At 48.9% G+C, this 18,506-nt stretch overlaps 1 protein-coding gene across 1 annotated transcript; it reads right to left on the minus strand.

Moving 5' to 3' along the window:
• Positions 1-390: 390 nt before the first annotated feature.
• On the minus strand, positions 391-18,129 carry LOC146342331 (vomeronasal type-2 receptor 26-like). Its single transcript, XM_084807802.1, has 4 exons — positions 17,629-18,129; positions 16,876-17,103; positions 3,743-3,869; positions 391-1,304 (listed from the first exon to the last, which is right to left on the minus strand). Exons 1-4 carry the CDS (start codon positions 18,127-18,129, stop codon positions 391-393), a joined length of 1,770 nt encoding a protein of 589 aa, XP_084663928.1.
• Positions 18,130-18,506: the final 377 nt, after the last annotated feature.

An 18,506-nucleotide genomic window follows, 5' to 3' on the forward strand; every position in this document is an offset into this window, starting at 1 on the left:
AATATAGGAATTATTTATTATTTATTATTCATCATTTATTATTGCATTTATTTATGTCTTTATTTATTATTGCATTGATATCTCATCTTTTTTTCCTCTAAGTAACCGAAAGCAGTGTACGTAATCCTTCTCCTCTCCATTTTATCCTAACAACAACAAGTCTACAAGATAGGTTGGGCTGTGTCTGGCCCAAAGTCACCCAGTGAGCTTCCATGGCCGAGTGGGGACTAGAACCTGGCCCTCCCAATTCCCAGCCCAATGCTTGAACTACTACACCACACTGGCTGTCAGTGTGGTGTAGTGTGATACACTAATATGGGAATGAATAGAAGGACTCCTTTCAATGCAGTTTTACCCAGAAGTGAAATGGCTCAAGACAGAAACTTCTTTTCAGTCAAGCTGGACATTCCTTTTTCTTACTAGTTGCTCTCTCGTGTTTAGACCGGGCCTCAGTATAATGATGTAGCACTTGGGGGGAAAGATGCAGCCCAATAAGCCAGCACTAGGGGCCAAGATGGAGAAGATCTCCACAGCCACCATGTATTTGCCCCTGGTGCTCAGGTAGGTGGGGACAAAGGACACCCACACACTGCAAAACACCAACATGCTGAAGGTGATCAACTTGGCTTCATTGAAAGTGTCAGGCAACTTTCTGGCAACAAAAGCCACAGTGAAGCTGATGAGGGCCAAAATCCCCATGTAAGCTAGGACTATATAGAACATGAGGTCTGAGCCTTCATTGCATTGCGCTATGATCTGACCCATCTGGGAGTGCTTGTCGAAGTCTGGGAAGGGAGGAGAGGTTGCCAGCCATATTGCACAGATACCAGTTTGAATGAGAGAAGAGGAAATGATGACTGAGCCTGCCAGCTTATTCCCTACCCACTTCCTCATCTTATTTCCTGGCTTAGTGGCTATGAAGGCCAGGACGACAGTGATGGTTTTGGCCAAGACACAAGAAACTGCAACAGAAAAGATAATTCCAAATATCATTTGTCGAAGAAGGCAGGTCACCTTCCCAGGCCAGCCAATGAAAAGGAAAGAGCAGAGAAAGCAGAGCAGCAGGGAGATGAGCAGTGCACACGTGATGCCCCTGTTGTTGGCTTTCACAATGGGAGTGTCGCACTGCAGAAAGAAAATCCCCATCACGACGATAGCGCTCACAGAAAAGAAGAGCGCAAAGCAAGTCATAACGATTCCGAAGAATTCTCCATAGGATAAGAAGGTGACACTTTTGGGGATGCATTGGTCCTGCTTCTCATTTGGATACCAATCTTCTTGGCATTTCTCGCATTGCTCTGCATCTGAAATTAGCAATCAAGGTCTCAGTATACAAATATTCTCCACTTTATCTGGAATGTCAACCTTAATGGTGTCAATCAAGTCTGGAAGTAGTAAGCAAAAGTCTCAGAATTTCAAAAATATATCAACAGTCTACAAGTTTAACTGGAATCTATCAACCTTTATGGTATCAGTCAAAACAGCCATTTGATGTTGTACAACATGGGTAGTGTACAACAGATTGGCCCCAAAGTCTGCATCTGGTGTCTTCTGGATTGGCAGGGGCTGCATGTGTGCACAGACACCTCTCTCTCTTTCACACACACACACACACACACACTCGCACACAGACACTCACAGTCATACCCACCCCAGCAGGGCAGACCTTGGCCTTTCCTTGAAAAAGGAAAGAAATGCTCAAGGGACGGGCTCTATTGCTCATGCCATACAAGTCTCATTCCTGGAGGATCCCCAGAGCATCCTACAAAGTAGGCAGGAATGTTCAAGCACTCTTGGGATGTTCTAGGAATGAGGGTTCTGTGACAGCAACCATAAAGTCTCTTCTGGAGCATTTTTTGCCCTTTCTCCCAGTTTTCAGGAGTGACAGATGCTGGGGTTCTCAGGGGACCACTGATGGAATAAAATATTTCTTATTTATTGGTAATGGATGCTATGACAATAGTGAATGGAAAATTATGAAATTAAGTCCCTTTAACATTTGGATTAATATGTACTGAATTTCATAATGTGTTAGTCAAACCTTGTCCATTTAGCAAGCCTGGATCGATGTATTATGAATTTGCTATTAAGTCTGGAATTGATTGCACGCTTTGGAGCATGTGCAGTCTGCATCTAAACAACACCATTTTTGCGCACACACTGAGTTGGTTGGTGTAACCCTTGAATGATCCAGTGTGTCCACTGCTGCTGCCCTGATCATAGCTGCCTCTGCTGCAGCTCTGGCCCCAAAATGAGGAGGAGAAGGACTCTGTAGGTCCATCTTCTCCTCTCCTCCATGTACCAGCAATAGGCAATGGCACATTAACATCACATCACTCAGGCTGGCCATGCGCACACAACCAGTCAGGAAGAGAGTACATGATGCGGTTCATCATGCTGCACTTCGTGATTCCAAACTACAGGTCCCGAGATGCACTCATATTGTGCCTGAAGAAAAACACATATACATACAAAGAGATCTCGTTTTTAAAAAGATCTCTTATCCCAAGTGACATGGATGAATTTGTTACTTTCCAAGGAAATAACAAACTCACTCAGTGTAAGTTTGCCCATGACTAATTAGCATCAGGGATATATGACCCATGCCCCAAATGAGAAGTGAACTTTACAAGGTGGTGGAAATTGAAATAGTAGAGTATATTTATAAAATCATTTGTATCTTTTTCTTAACATCAAATAATCTGAGTGTAACACACTGTCAGATGCCAAGTCACCTTGTTTCTTGAATGAGTAGCTGATTTGTCCTTTGGGAAGTGAGCTTTTGGACTTTGTTCCTTAGTAAATAAACTGCACTAAATCTTTCAGTACCTTGTAGGAATGGGGCAAGAATGTGAAACAAGAATGCACATTTATCCCGGCATGAATTGTTGTGAGCAGATCTGATGCTGCTCCAGAAGGAACCCAGTTTAGTTCTCCTTGCATCCAGGATTTATTTATTATTTTGTTATTAGTTTAGTAATTCTTCAATGGATTTATTGTCCTTATATACTGCTTAATATAACATAATTTCTTAGCACTTAGATGCTCAATCCCCCACTGTCTACCCCATCCTCCTGCGATGAGTACATTTTAACTAATCCCTCTCTTTGCGGAAGGTGGATAGAATAGCATCCTGTAGAAGGCTCAGTGGAAGCCTGGAAAATAGAAGGTGATCCCTGGTGAAACAAGAAAATTACTGCCGAGAGACAAAAGCCCAGTTCCTGTAGGAGACATAAGGTCTTTAGGAGCTGGTGTAAACTTTGTCCAACAGCATCATTTTTCTCCCATGCAGCCTATGAAATATGATCCTTTCATCACCCATTATCTCACTGCCATTTTTCAAGAAAAATAATCTAATCCTAGGAGGATCAGGGGACAATAAATGCTTGCAGGCAGTGAGTCCAGCAAAGTCATCAAGGATTTGCCAGAGGGAATGTTCTGAACATTACCCATTGCTAACACAATTACTTTCTGGCAATATATCACACACATATAGCACTTATTTGTGTTTCCTTCCTTCGGTACAAGAACCTAAAGTAGTGAAATTCTAGTGGGTGAATTGAACAAACATTCTCTGGCTGGATGAGGCAAAAGGGCTTTTCATTGGCTGCCCCAGTTCAAATTTCTCTAGGTGGATGTTAATAAAATCATTCATACTTTCAGCATAGGGCAAGGTGAACGGATTTTGTTTAGGCCCAAAGCACTGGAATTTCCCCCCATGTAACTTCATTCTTTCACTCACCAATCTGCATTGAGATCATTCCTTCAGGACATTTAAGGCAATTGTAGCAACAAACTTGTTTTCCCTGCTGAACAATCTTGTTGTATCCACAGTGGCAGCTCTCAACACATGTGGCATGCAGAAGAATCTAAAAGTATCCAGAAGAAATCACATCTGCTATGATGGAAACAACCTGCTTTCTCCTCATGATAAGTGATTGTCCCCTACGATCTCTTTGCACAAACACAATCCAAAAATGCATGTGTAAACAGAGTGGAATGCAATCGTACTGATTTCCACCCCAGGAAACATTTCCCATAAAGCACAGCCCAATATCCAGAGAACATTGGTATGTTGATGGACAGGAAGGAAAGGGTCCATCTTGCATCAACAGCACATACAGAGAAAAGATACAGGAAAGCATAACTGAGACCAAGCAATGCTTCTGCTTGATAACATTGTTTGTTCACTTGGCATCCTCTATCAATGGGGGGCTTGCTTGTTTGCCGTTGGTATAGGAAGGTAGGTCCACTCAAGAACTTCACCGGGCATATATCAGCTTTGGATTCTGAAGTACATGGACATCTTCCTGTTCAATGTAGTGCCTAAAAATGCCCTCACCCTGGCGCCAGCTTGTCTGGCAAAATGGGGGGGGGTGTTACGGGTGGGTGGGGAAAGAAGAGGTGGCTCGGTGCCATTGGACACCCGGCAATGGCACCACCATGTGGGGGAGGGGCTGGCAGAGCCCTCTTAAGCTCTGCCCCCCCCAACTGATGCTCTCTCGCTCTCACAGCTGTCCTGAGCGAGAGGGAACCAACTCACCAGTGACGCCTCCTACTCCTTGACCCGCCAACCACGTTGGATGTGGCGGTCAGCCTCAGCTCGCCCCGTCCTCGTGGCCACTGGCACTCACCGAGCCGGGTAGCTGCATCTTCTCTCCCTCACACTGCCACTGGACCTCACGCTGCAGCGGCCGCGGTGACCAGCTCTGGCTTGTCCCTGTCGGTGGCAGCTGCGGCCAGCGCTTGCCACGCCTTTCAAGCGGTGGTGGGCGCGCCAGGCGAACTGAGCAGCCCGCGCCTTCCCCAGCGTTGGCCACTTGCCTTCTGACCACGGCGGGCATGGCTGCCAGCTGCGCCGATGCAGCGCAGGAGCCACCTGACTGGCTCCGCAGGTCATGGGCTCGAGCCCTTTGATTGCTCCCACCCACCAGGACTCCTCTGGGCCAGCTTCTTCAGGCCTTTGGCCCCCAGGTTTGGGGTTCCCAGGGGGAGGACAACTGCCTATGGGGCCCCCCCTCTTCAGGTGCAGCTGGCCTGAGAGCCCAGTGGGGAGAGACCCGTGAGTGGCTCCAGAGGGGGCAAGTCTGAGCCCCTCCTTTGCCCATTTCCTACTCAGGCCTACGGGCTTTTTAGGCTTTCGCCTCCGCCCCATCTTCAGTGCCCCTCCCCCCTCAGAGGGGTCCAATCCTTTCTATCCAACACCCTGTTCTGTCAACATCATGCTCCCAAAGAAGGGACAGGGGGGCGGTAAGTGGAAGGGGAGAGCCCCACGACCCCCACAAAAAGGCCACAACATAGGCACGACTTTGAGTCCAAGGATGATGCTGGCCCAGTCCTGGTTTCAAGCCTTTCATGTCTGGAAGCGGCAGAACTTCTGGGATGCCCCCCTGCTGGCCAGGCCCAGTAGACCCACTGTAGTCCAGCCTAAATGAACGTGACAGCAGACGTAACTTTCACTGTTGCTTTCTATTGCAGCATGCCTGGACGCCATTGAGGCTTCCACCTCATCCTCTCAGGCTCACCTTAGCAGCTCACCACCACCAGAGGCAGTCCACCCTCCTGAGTCACCCCTGGCAGCAGCAACCCAAGCAACATCATCCGCCTTGCCAGCAGGGGACTGAAGCACGTCTCGCTGCCCCAGATGCAGGTGAGACGACCACTGCACCTCACTTCACATGGCCCACGGGGTGCCAATGGGGCCATGGGGTTGGATGCCTTGGTTTGCCCCACAGGGATAGCCGTCCTCCCTACCTATGGTGTGCCCGACCACCTCGGCCTCCGCGACTAGTGCGGCCCAACCAGAGGCTGTTGTCAGGGGTCCCAATTCAAATTCTCATGAGGGCGGTTCCCCTTCTTCAGTGGGGTTCAGCACCCCGTCCCCCACACAAGTTACGGCAGGAGACACCTCTCTCACATCCACATCTCTGTAGCAGCCCCAGCCGCTTAACTCCGCTTGTGCCAGTATCTAGCAAGGACCTGTCTGTTTAATGCAGGATCCCTCGCCACTGCCCCCGCCCATTCAGACAGCACCACAGATGGCTGCCGTAGACCCTTAGGCTAATCTGGGAAGGGGCGCAATGCCCACTGGGGCTACTTCTTCACCTATTGGCTTTCACCTGGCAGTAGCCACCAGGAAGAAGATTTTTCAGGGAGAATTTATAGACATTTTTTCCCTGTTATTTCGGGAGCCCGACTCCAGTGACAAGGGAAAGCGTTGCGATAAAGGACCCGAGCATAGCAGGGGGCGGAAGGTGCCACGCACCTGGGCAAATTGGCTGCCTGTTTTTTTGATTTACACTGGTATCCCCCAGCAGAGATTCCCTGAGAGGGCATGGGTCCTCACCAAATGTTTAGACACAATCTATAGGGCCTACGTGGAGTACGAAGGAGGCGCATGTGGCTGGCCTATGATGAGGCCTTCCGCCGGAGGGCCGCCATTGATCCTTCTATGCACTGGGACCTGAAAGACCAGGACCTTTGGCTCCAATGTATGACTCCCTCCAGGCCAGGCTTTGGTAACAGATCTGACAGCGGCCACATTCTCACCAAGCTGTCTCCTGCAATGGCCCCCAGGCCTATTGGGGTTCAACACCACTGGCTGTGTTGGGAGTATAGCTCCAAGGGTACCTGCTCCTGCAGCCCATGCCGTTTCCACCACAAGTGCTCCCTTTGCAGTGGCCAGCACCCCTGTGCCTCTTGCCCAAGAGCCAGGGGATGGAGGGGTCCCCTGAAGGAAGGCCAGGGGGGCAGGAGGCCCGGTGATGGGCAACAACCCCCTTCCAAAAGGGCCCCAGACCAGTTAAGGTTGGCCTGCTCCTTCGGCTGTTAGGACGCTACCCTAACAGGGAGGACGTGAGCTACTTGGAGAACGCGGCCTCACCCTGCGTTTCAGGATCCCTTTACGGGGTTAGTGAAGGCCATATTTCACCAGCAATCAAAAATCCATCCTTGCCATGCATCGCTTGGTACATGAGAAGATCAACAAGGAGGTTCTAGCAGGACAGGTTATAGGCCCCTTTTCCACACCCTCAATACTGAACCTTCAGATTTCCCCTCTGGGAACTGTGCCTAAAAAATCCCCCGGGGAGTTCAGGTTAATTCATAACCTTTCTTTCCCCAAAGGGCACTCCATTAATGACGAGATTCCCGATATTCTGTGCTCTGTCCAATATATCTCTTTCGATGAGGCAGTTGCCATGATCTGGGATCTTGGTCAGGGGGCACTGATGGGCAAGTGTGATATAAAGTCCGCCTTTTGCATTTTGCCTATCAACCCGGCGGATTTCGCTTTATTGGGATTTTGTTTTCAGGACAAGTTTTATATTGACCGCGCCCTCCCAATGGGCTGCTCTATCTCTTGCACCATGTTCGAGAGGTTCAGCACCTTTCTGGACTGGGCCAAGAGGGATAGGTCGGGCTTACTGAGTGTGGTCCATTATTTGGACGACTTCCTGTTCACTGGGCCTAAAGGTGGCGCTCAATGTCATGACCTAATGCAAGCCTTTGCCTCCCTCTTCTCTGACCTCAGTGTCCCTTTGGATCACGAGAAAACGGAGGGCCCGTCGGTTACTTTAACATTCTTAGGTAGGGATGTCAGAAAATTCCGCGATGGATCTCGGTGAGGCCGAATGCCAGTACATTCGTCCCCCCAAAATCCATGGCGGAACGAAGACCCCACCCCCCAACCCATGAAAGGCGCGCAGAGCCGAGCCCCCAACCCACAAAAGGCGGGCGAAATGGAGCACTTACCTGCGGCCGCCATTCACTTCTCCATCATCATAGCCATGATAGGCTACGTAAGTATTTACGTAGCTTATCACGGCATGCCAAAAAAAAACACCTGCGTACACAAATGGCAGCGACTATGGCGGCCGCCATTTGCGTTCCCTATTTTTCACTGTTTTATCCTATGTAAATATTTATGTAGGCAATTACGGCAAAAAAAGGGAACCGCAAATAGCGTAGTGGGCGCTATTTGTGTTCCTTTTTTTTTCACCGTAAAAGCCTACATAAATATTTAGGGAATCTTAGGGATCGAATTGGATACCCTTGCCCAATGTTTATGCCGCCCACAGGACAAACTTCTGATCCTTTGGGCTAAGCTACAGGCCATCCTACAGCTCCATAAAGTCTCCCTCTGGGCCCTGCAAGAAGTTGTGGGGCATTTAAATTTTGCATGTAGGGTAGTGGCCCCCAGCCGTGACTTTCTGCACCGGCTATGCTGGGTGATGCATGGCCTTCGGCTGCCACACCATCAAACCAGGGTCACTTCTACCATGCACATGGATCTAGGGATGTCAGAGAAATTATCTCGAAAGTGAAATGGGCTCGAAAACAGTCATTTTCGGTTCGCCGAACCCTTTCCCGAGACGAGGCGCCCAGGTCTACCCGAACGTGAGCTCACGCGACCCTTTTTTTTTTTTAATCTGCCGAAAGTTTTACGAAGGTATTTATGGAAGCAACTTCGCAAATTAGGACGAAAGATGGCGAAAGGGATTTCACGAAACTATTTAATAAACATGCAGTTTCCTTCCCTGCTACGACGCGGCTTTCTTTTGCTGGGAGGGACGGGGTCACAAAGTGCACGTAGCCTGCCTGCCCTGAGGCTGAGCTGCATAGCCTCATCTGTTGTTTTATACTTTTATTGTATGTGTGAGGTCAGGTTCAGGTCAGGTGAGGTCACCTGACCGAGATCCCTCCAGGCCACCCCCCCACCCCACCAGGAAGATAATTGAGGGGAGGGAACTCATCGACCATTTATCCCCTGGATTCCCGCCTTTAGTTCACAATAGGACGGAGGTCGTGCAGCAGCCTCACTTGCTCCAAGCTAGACTCCAGAGTCCAGAGACAGACTAGAACAGGTGCCGCTGCTGCTCCGTCCCAGCTGCTGCAACTTTCTTTCTCTGCATCCCTGCGTTCTACGGCACTGCAGTTCAACCTTTTTTCTTTTTCCTTTATTACAGTGAAGGTATGTTTATTTTACCTGAATGTGCCCTTATGCTTAGTGATTTTGGGGTGAGATGGAGGAGCAGGGGGAACTGGGGGGGAAGGCATCCTGCAAGGACTCCATCCCCCATCCTCCTGGGTTTCCCGGGATTCACCCATGTGCCTGCCTGCCTATGTATTTCTTTCTGGGGAGGGGGGAGCTGGAAGGCCTCCATCCATCCCCCATCCTCCTGGGCTTCCCAGGATTCACCCATGTGCCTGCCTGCCTATGTATTTCTTTCTGGGGAGGGGGGAGCTGGAAGGCCTCCATCCATCCCCCATCCTCCTGGGTTTCCCGGGATTCACCCATGTGCCTGCCTGCCTATGTATTTCTTTCTGGGGAGGGGGGAGCTGGAAGGCCTCCATCCATCCCCCATCCTCCTGGGCTTCCCAGGATTCACCCATGTGCCTGCCTGCCTATGTATTTCTTTCTGGGGAGGGGGGAGCTGGAAGGCCTCCATCCATCCCCCATCCTCCTGGGCATGGATGGGCCACATCCTCCATCCTGGGCTTTTCAGCCTAGTCTGCTGTACAATATGCCCCTGTTTAGTTAGCACTGAATGGCTGGATTGGAGGGTAACTACTTCTACACTGTACAATATCTGCGATTAGGCTGTTCACATGATTTCAGCTTTGCCACATGCATTTATGTCTCCTTCTGCCCAGAGACATGAACATGGAGAAAAGAGGAACCCGTGGTCAATCCGGCACTCAAAAGAGGCGTGGACGCCCGGCGAGAACATACACCGCTGAGGTTGCATTTCAGCGGTATTTTAATAATGAGATGGAAGTGGAGGAAGCCCAAGGTGTGACCAGCAGCGACAGCGGCCCCAGCCCCAGCCCACCCCGCACCCGTAAGCAGCGCACACCACCAATTTCCGCTACAGAAAGTGACACAGGCACAACCGGCCACAACTCCAGAGGAAGAGGAAGAAAGTTCTTGGATGGTGAGCGGAAGAGCAGTGTCTCCAAACCCAAAGCGGATGAAAATGTCCCCAAGGAGACTCTGCAGCATCGGGATGAAAGTCAAGATATCTACCTCATTCCAAAGGATGAATCTGGTAAGACTCTGTCACCACAGGTGCTTGTGAATATCTGGATACAAACAAATGTCTTTGAATATTTGAATAGTCCCTACATTAGCCTTCTGCAACCTGCAGCCTTCCAGATGTTTTGGGCTACAACTCCCAGCATTATTGACCATTGGTCATGCCGGCTTGGCCTGATGGGATTTGAAGTCCAAAACCTTTGGAGGGGACCATTTGGGGAAGGGATCTTCTTCTTCAACACAACAAAACATACACGACTGTTTTACATTCATCCATATTCATTGCTGTGAACATATTTCATATTATTTAAATGTTACATGGTGCTCCAGTACGAAAGAAAACCCCAAGTCTTTAAAAGAACTGCAATACTTTCTCAAATGATACACCTTTTCGGTGGGAAAACACTTCAGTGTTTTGTGCTCACTTGTTTCCAAAGCCATTCATCATAGTTTGCTGTCTTGTTTGGGCTTGATCTCTTTTAACTAGATGTGAATTGATTAAGCAATTACATTTCTGAGGATGGTTTTTAAAATGTTGCAGAAATCTGAGTCAGAGACTTATTTAGTCCCTTTAGTCTGACCCCTGATATGGCTACTACAAAAAGAAGGCCTGACTAATCAGGCACTGCTCCTGGGGGACCACAAATGCACCCTTGAAAAAGGCAGTGGGATTCGCCAAGTATGTGCTCAGGTCAGGACCAGCCCTATCGTTAGGGAGCCTTGCAGCTCCTCAGCCAGCTTGTTGTCCTCTGGTGTGGTGGAAGAGGCTTTCCCATTGTCACTGTTCAAGTAAGAGATTCAGCTATCGCCCTATGTAGGATGGAGGGGTGCCATTTTACCCTTTGCCTCAGGAAGCAAAACGCGTTGGGCCAGCCCTGTGGGGGATGAGTCCCACACAGTGGTATAATAGAGCTGATGAAAGGAGTGGACCTTGCAAGGGAGCCAGATATCTCCTCCCCCATGCTTTTCATGTTTTCACCAGTGAGGACACGTTTAGATAACTCTCGTTGAGTTTCCCAGTCTGTACAGTACCTTTTTTTTTTGCACCTAATGTGTTTTCTCAGTGCTCAGTAGTGCAGGAGTAGCTTACAACTGCACCTTGTGTCATGTGGATTGATTGCGAGTCCTCCAAGCTATGTTTCATAGATTGCTACAACAACACAGTTTTATTTGCTTGGCTATTACTCATGTGTAAAAGTCGCATTTCTCATGAAACTCTGCTTCTATGTATTTTGAATCTTTACAGAGACGCCCACAACCCTCCTCCCTGCATCCGATAGCAGAAGTGGGACAGGTGAACCAGGTCCACAGCTGCCTGCTGATGATCACCTCGTGGGCGGCGGCTCAGGGGATTTTGAAAAAAATGCCGGAGGACTTAGCGTCATCAGTGATCCGGACAGCGAAGATGATGAGGAGCTCTTCTATATCAATGATGTCCCTGCTGAGACTGGGTCTGACTCTGTTCTCCACTTCCAGCCTTCTGCGTTCTGCGGGACCAATCCCAAACCTCAGGAACAAACGTCCCCCGCCAAGCACTGGTCAGCGCCATCAACAACACCGACAACAACACCATCCACAGATGAGCGGAAACATGCAGCTCCAGATGCCACCTCATCTGGAACTGAAACCCCCATTCCCCAAAGAAGAAATGGTGGTGGCAGGGTGAGCTCCTATGTGTGGCGCTTCTTCATATATGCAGAGAACGACCGCTATGTCGTGATTTGCGATATTTGTCGAAGCCGTGTGCGGCTAGGAAAAGAAGGGGACTGTCCACGAGTGGGCACGTCTGCCATGAGGCGAAACGTGGAGGTGCATCATCTGCTTCTTGTGCCCAAAGATAGCAACGGGAAGCCACAACCATCCAAAAAGAACAGTACCGCCTTCTTTGCCTCATCGTCCAAAGACCTCACGCAAAGTGGTCTGGGTGAGAAGGGCACAGAAGGCAGCTTCACTAAGAGGCAGGCGTCACTGGAGAAATGCCTCACGCTGACACAGAAATTCCCCTCTGACAGCACCCAGGCACGACAGTGGAATCACCTCCTGACAGTGGCCATTGCAGCACGTATGCTTCCCTTCTCCCTGGTAGAAGATGAAGACTTTTTGACCTTACTTAAGAGCATCTGCCCTCGGTGGGATGTCCCCTCTCATCACTACATTAGTGGCGTAGCCATTCCAGCCCTGGCTTCTGCAATCAGACGGGTGCTCCAACAGGATTTGAAATGTGCAGTTGGAGGAAGTGTACATTTAACGAGTGACACATGGACAAGTAACCAAACAAAGTCTTATCTGTGTGTCACCGCGCACTGGGTATCCATCAGTGCGAGCAGCCGACTGAGTCGTAGAACAGCGACATTGTCCCTCACAATGCTCTCTGGGACACACACAGCAGAAAACGTCAGCAGCAGCATCAGTGGTGTTGTTCAGTCCTGGTTGGCCCCCTTAAATCTTACAGTGGGCTGTGTAGCAACAGACAATGCCTCAAACTACCTAAAAGCAGCCCGCATTGCACGGCTAAACCACATTCCGTGCGTTGCGCACTGCTTGAACCTTGTGGTGCGTTCTGGATTGAGCAACACCTCCCCAAAAATTGGCAAGCTACTTAAGGTGGCCCGATCCATTTGCACCCACTTCCAGCAGTCCTGCTCAGCAATGGAGGCAATCGGCGCCATCCAACGTAGCCGTGGCCTTCCAGAACACAAATTCATTTTGGATGTGTCCACATGCTGGAACAGTACATTGCATATGCTTCAGAGACTCTGTGAGCAGAGATCAGCTATAAACAACTACATTACTGAGAAACAACACCACTCCAAATTTTTTGTCACACCACATCAGTGGCTCTGGATGCAAGACCTGGTGGACATTTTAAACATTTTCGATGAATGCACAGCGGTACTGAGTGCAGACTATGCCACACTGGGCCAAGTGCTACCTGTGCTAAGGATCATAGAGGGGGTGCTGAGAAAACGCCATTCTGAGATTTGTGAGCACACCAGTGCTGGAGACAGGGAATTATTCCCCAATCCTGCAGTTAGGCTTGCAGAATTCCTTCTGCAGGAGCTGGGCACCAACAAACACATAACTTCAATCAGGGGGGACATGAAATACGTTGCTGCTGCATTCCTTGAACCATGGTTCAGAGATAGCTCAACAAGTGCAGAGCCTCCAAACGACAACCCTGACTTCCAAAGTTTAAAAAAATATTTGACTGAGAAAGTCATGGAGTGCTTCCAGAGAGGTGGGCTGGATGAGAAGGAGCTGGGTGAGGCTAGTACGACCACTACCTCCCCTGAAGACAATATCTGCAGCAGTAGCACCATCACCAGCAGGAGGGGCAACGATGACGCCACAGCAGCTGCACACCAACAGAGTCAGACACAGGGGTATCTTGTCTCAAGTTCAGCTTTTACTCCTCAATGGCAGTGGAGCTTGGTGTAAGTGGGCGCAGGCGGGGGGAATGTGCCAAAGCAGCCAGGAAAGCATCAGCCTATGATGTGCTTGTCCGGGAACTTGAAGGTTATTCAAGAGAGAGTTTCTCGGGAACACAGATCAGCCCAGAGAGTGATCCTCTCCTATACTGGGATACAAAACGTGGCGTTTGGCCACATCTGACCAAAGTCGCCATTTGGCATCTATCTTGCCCTCCCTCGAGTGTGGCCTCTGAAAGGCTTTTCTCCACCACTGGCAACATTGTCACCGCCCACCGAAGCAGACCCACGCCACAACATGTCTCCACCCTCGCCTTCATACGCTCCAACAGGGGATGGATTCCCAAGGAGCACCTCCCCCACCACCACCAGCTGTCAGCAGCAGAGTAGAGCAGTCATCAAGTGACGAGGAGGAACCCAGGGATGATGACACTGCTGCTAGTGTGAGCCAGAGTTCTGAGGGACAATGAGGCAGAATGATACAACTTGTGAGTGGTCACACTGAGGTGTCCCTCAGAACTTTGTCCAAACCTGCAGTCCCTGTCTGGCCTGGGCAGAGCCCAAAGCACTGGCGATATGTGGCGGAGCTTTATAATACCTCACATGCAGAATCCAGTTCCGCTACCCGACTGTGTGTGGTGGACTATGCAACAACGTACATCCCTACTACACACACACACACACACACACACACACAGAGAGAGTTCTCTATGCGGATGTACTCCGCTATCGACTGTATATGTGTATCTTTACCCCTCTGAAGGTTAGTATGATTCTGATTCCCCAAATGTATGTATAGTTCTATTTCTCTTGATGTTGATGTATGCTTTTAATTCATTTAAAATTCTTTCATAAATCACGGAATTGCTTTCAAAGACCTTGTTGTGGTCTCTCCCTGGACTCCCTCAGCTTTTGGGTTTTCCTAAGGACCGAGAGCTCTATGTGAAAAGATCCCTCTGGTATGCGTCCAGTTTACATGTATGTGATATGCCCCTACACGTAAAACAAAGCATACTTCATAGAATCATAGAGCCACAGAATCATGGGGTTGGAAGGGGCCTACAAAGCCATCGAGTCCAACCCCCTGCTCAAATTAAGGTGTCCAAGTCAGAGCATCCCTGGCAGATGGCTGTCCAGCCTCGTCTTGAATGCACTCATTCATAACATCAGGGATGCGGACTGTCCATCTCCCTATGAGGGAAGCTGTTCTTGTTTGGCTGGGATTCTGGGGAGGCATTCTTGTTGCGGTTAACAGTAAGCAAACACAGAGATCATTGTGTACAATGATCTAGATTTAAGAAATTATATCTGTGGACTTGAACCAAGGAATTGTAACCTATTTTTTAGAAAGAACTTTATATACAAACAGAACAGATCAAGACAAAACAGAAACAATTCAACAATTCAAAAACAATGTTGGGCTGGCTGGCTGTGGCTGCAGGCCTCAGCTTGTAGGAGGAGGATGGCTTTCCCACTCCAGGGCCTCCACCCTCCTTCGAAGGTCGTCACCTGTGTGTAGAAAGAAAGAGAAGAATAAAGCACAATGGTAATATGCATCTTGCAGGCAGAGTTGTTAGCTCAGGTGCCATTCTGTAGTACTACTTACAGGTCCTCCTGAGCATCCGGACGTCTCTTATCAGACGCGTCAGGATCACAAGAGGAGGGGCTTCATCTGTGGAAGAAGGGTGGCCTTCCTCCACAGACGCTGCTCCTCTTGCTGCTGGCTCTTCCTCTTCCTCCTCCTCCTCCTCTTCCTCCTCCTCCTCCTCCTCTGTCCTCTCCCTCTCCACGGCCCTCAGTGCCTCCTCCACCAGCAAGGCACGATGCGCAGCCGTGGGATGTCACAGTAACAGAATGAATGCCTTTATATATGTGGTGAGTGAACAAAACCACAGTCACTGATCTCAGTGATCTGTCTATCACCATCCCCACTACCATAAGGACCACTGATTCTGTCCTCCCACCACAAGGTCTAATGATGAGGGGATAATTAGGGAGGCAGATTATACAGTACTGACAGTTTTGGTGTGATGGGGACTGTTGGACTTCTGTAAACATGCACAGGATTGCACTTCTAGTCACCCCACTTCTACATTTGCAATGCCATGGTATCTGTTCATTCTAGTGATGCATTGCATAAATGCCACCTTTTTTCCTAGCACAAGGAACCCAAGGCGGCTCACATTAGCCTCTTCCTCTCCATTTAATGCTCACAACAACACTGAGGTAGGCTGGGGCTTTCTGACTGGGCCAAAGTCACCCAGCGAGTTTCCATGGCTGAGTGGACTATACCCAGATCTCCAAGGTCTCAGATGAACACTTGCTCATGAGTTGACTGGAGTGCCAATGTCTTGGTAGAAAGTGGGGTGGGTGGGGTGCAAAAATTCAGCAATCACTACATGAAGAAGGAAGACGACACCGAGAGGCTGGCCCTGTTGCTGCTGGGCTGGTGCCAGACCCCCTGTGTGCACTGCAGAGACCGGCAGCAGCAGCATTTCCCTGGAAATGGACAGTGTGTCAGTGTGTAATATGAGTTGTAGTAGCCAGGCCCACATAATCCTATGCATGTGGTTGTACAGGGAAAAACAACGCAGTTCCCAGCATCCCTTCTTCAACCAGCCAAAGTGGCTGGAAGATGATGGGACCTTTTTCTGTCCAAGTTCAGCAAGCATAGGATTGCAGGCTAAAAATGTCAGGATTTGTTTGTTTCGCCATGAGAGAGACCACAAAGAGATAGCTTCATTTTCGGTACACATCCTTGTCTTCATATTTAGTTGAGCTTGATGATGGGATAACTATAACTTACCAGGCATATACCTCTGCAAAAATGGGGGCCGGCCTGCTTGGACCCACACTCTGCAGATGCGCCAGTAGTAGGTGGGGGGGTTGGACAGCGGTGCCCTCCGCTCGGCAGCAGCAATCCCCTCTCTGACGAAGGACTGCTTGAGCGCCTTCCATTTGGACCTCAATTGTCCAACTGTGCGATAGTGGCCCGCTCGCTCCATCCTCCTCTTTATCTGGGCCCAATAAAGTTCATTGCGGCAGGAGGAGCTGCCAAACAGCACTGCCACCGCCTCGCTGCACTTAATGTTGCTGAGGAGGGCCTTGGTCTCCTCATGGTCCCACCTCCTGCCACGCACTGGTGCAGACATTTCGCAATTTGCACACACAAACAAAGAAGGGGCAGTCCAGAAGGGTGGCGAGATCAATGCCACCCCTCAGGCTGGATGTGTTTTCACCCATGAAGTGCCAGCTAGTCACTGGCACAGTCAGGTGCCTGTCCTAGGTACCCCTTTGCAGATATTTCAATAAATGTGTCCCAATTTCAACCCAAACCGTGTTTTTTGTCTTTTCTTTGAATGATCTCTGCTCGCAATGTATAGTTCAGATATCAAAACAACAACAGTGTACCTCCATAAACTTGTGATTCCACACAATGGTACTTCCATTTATGGTGAACCTTTTCCCATCAGGAGCTTTGGAGTCCATCCTTCCAACTCGGACCCTCTGGAAGGACTGGTTGGGGAACGTGACCAGGTTGAGGATATCATATCCAGATGCCACATCCCCATTCTCATCAAAAAATATGCCTTCCCCAGCACTATTGTTAAAGTGGATATTTCTCAGAAAAGAATGGAGCTAGATTGGAGGAGAAAGTGGGTTACACACAGGATCAGACCTCCAAAACAGGCTTGTTATTTCACTGGAATTTCCTGTTATTTCCTTTGGTCATTGGGAACCATTTTGCCACACTGCAAATGCCACCAAAGTGTGAATGTGTAAGATTTTGTACTTCATAAATACAACTTCAAAATTTCCCATAAATACAACTCCAAACTTCATAAATCTCTATCCAGAAGGAAGGATGTATAGTATTACAGCTAAGAACTGTAGGATATCCCACAGGAAATCCCTTGGGGGATCTGCCCAAGGAGCTCTTAGGTGCAACTTTCAGTTTTAATCTCAAGGGTCCCATCATGTCAGCTACCTTGGTCTCAAGGGAACAATCCTGTTCCCCGATGGCCAGTAGCTTAGTTCACTGAGCACATATCGGTGACTTCTGTCCTGCAGACAGGCAGGCATACACATAACACTCATGTATAGAATTGCATTGTAAATTGTTCATTATAGTTTGACTGGCAATTAACAAGAGTCATGACTTACCTGCCAGGGCTGAACTTCCCAGGGATTCTGTGTCTCATGATTCCAGACTGTTATTTGCTTGGCTCTTGTTGCATACAAGGCATGGAGAGCATGTGCGACAGCATAGACAGCATTGTAGATATTGTAGCTCTGGCCAGACATCCCCATTTCAAACAAAAGGCCTGGGAGGCTCCCCAGTTTCTCCTCCCCACTGCAGTTCTTTGCACCTGGTACATAGTGGTTATACAGGGGGAGTGAACAGAGAAATGCAGTGCCCCAGAACTGATGGATGAAATGCAATGAAGACTTGAAAGGGTTTATGGCCTCAAGAAACACTTGAAATCCTGGCACAACATTTGTGTGAAGTGAGAAGGACAGTGTGCCATTGAGTGATTTTCCTGTGAATCTATTCCAAGGGAAAATAGCTGTGACATCCCACTGAGCAGTCACGACCCAAACCTTCTCCACTGGTTGCTTCGTTGACCATTCCAATGCTTCTAGAAGTATTTTTAAACACTCCATAGAATGGCCATCCCCACTGACAACTGTCACATTGATGTTGTGCTGTGATAGAGTAGAACCTATCCTTGCCAGGTTTTTTCTAAGGGACTTAGAAAATGTATAGCTCTTCATTCTTGGAATCACTTGTGTCAAAGCAATGCAAATGTCGCTCTGGAAAAGCCTTGGTTGCAGAGTTTTCAGAAAGTGTTCTCCACTGTCATCATCTGATATTAAGAGGCCAATCCAATTCCACCCAAAATGGTTCAGTAACTGAATAATCCCATCATACTGTGAAGTTTCATTTGGAGCCATCTGAAACAAATTTGGGAACTGAGTTTTATCACTCAACGCTGGATCAAGGGTGCCATAACTGAGCTAAGAGGAAGAAATATAATAGG

The sequence above is a fragment of the Heloderma suspectum genome, chromosome 6, assembly GCF_057233095.1.
Source record: "Heloderma suspectum isolate Gila_16-S chromosome 6, 16-S_ref, whole genome shotgun sequence".
NCBI classification, from domain to species: Eukaryota; Metazoa; Chordata; class Lepidosauria; order Squamata; family Helodermatidae; genus Heloderma; species Heloderma suspectum.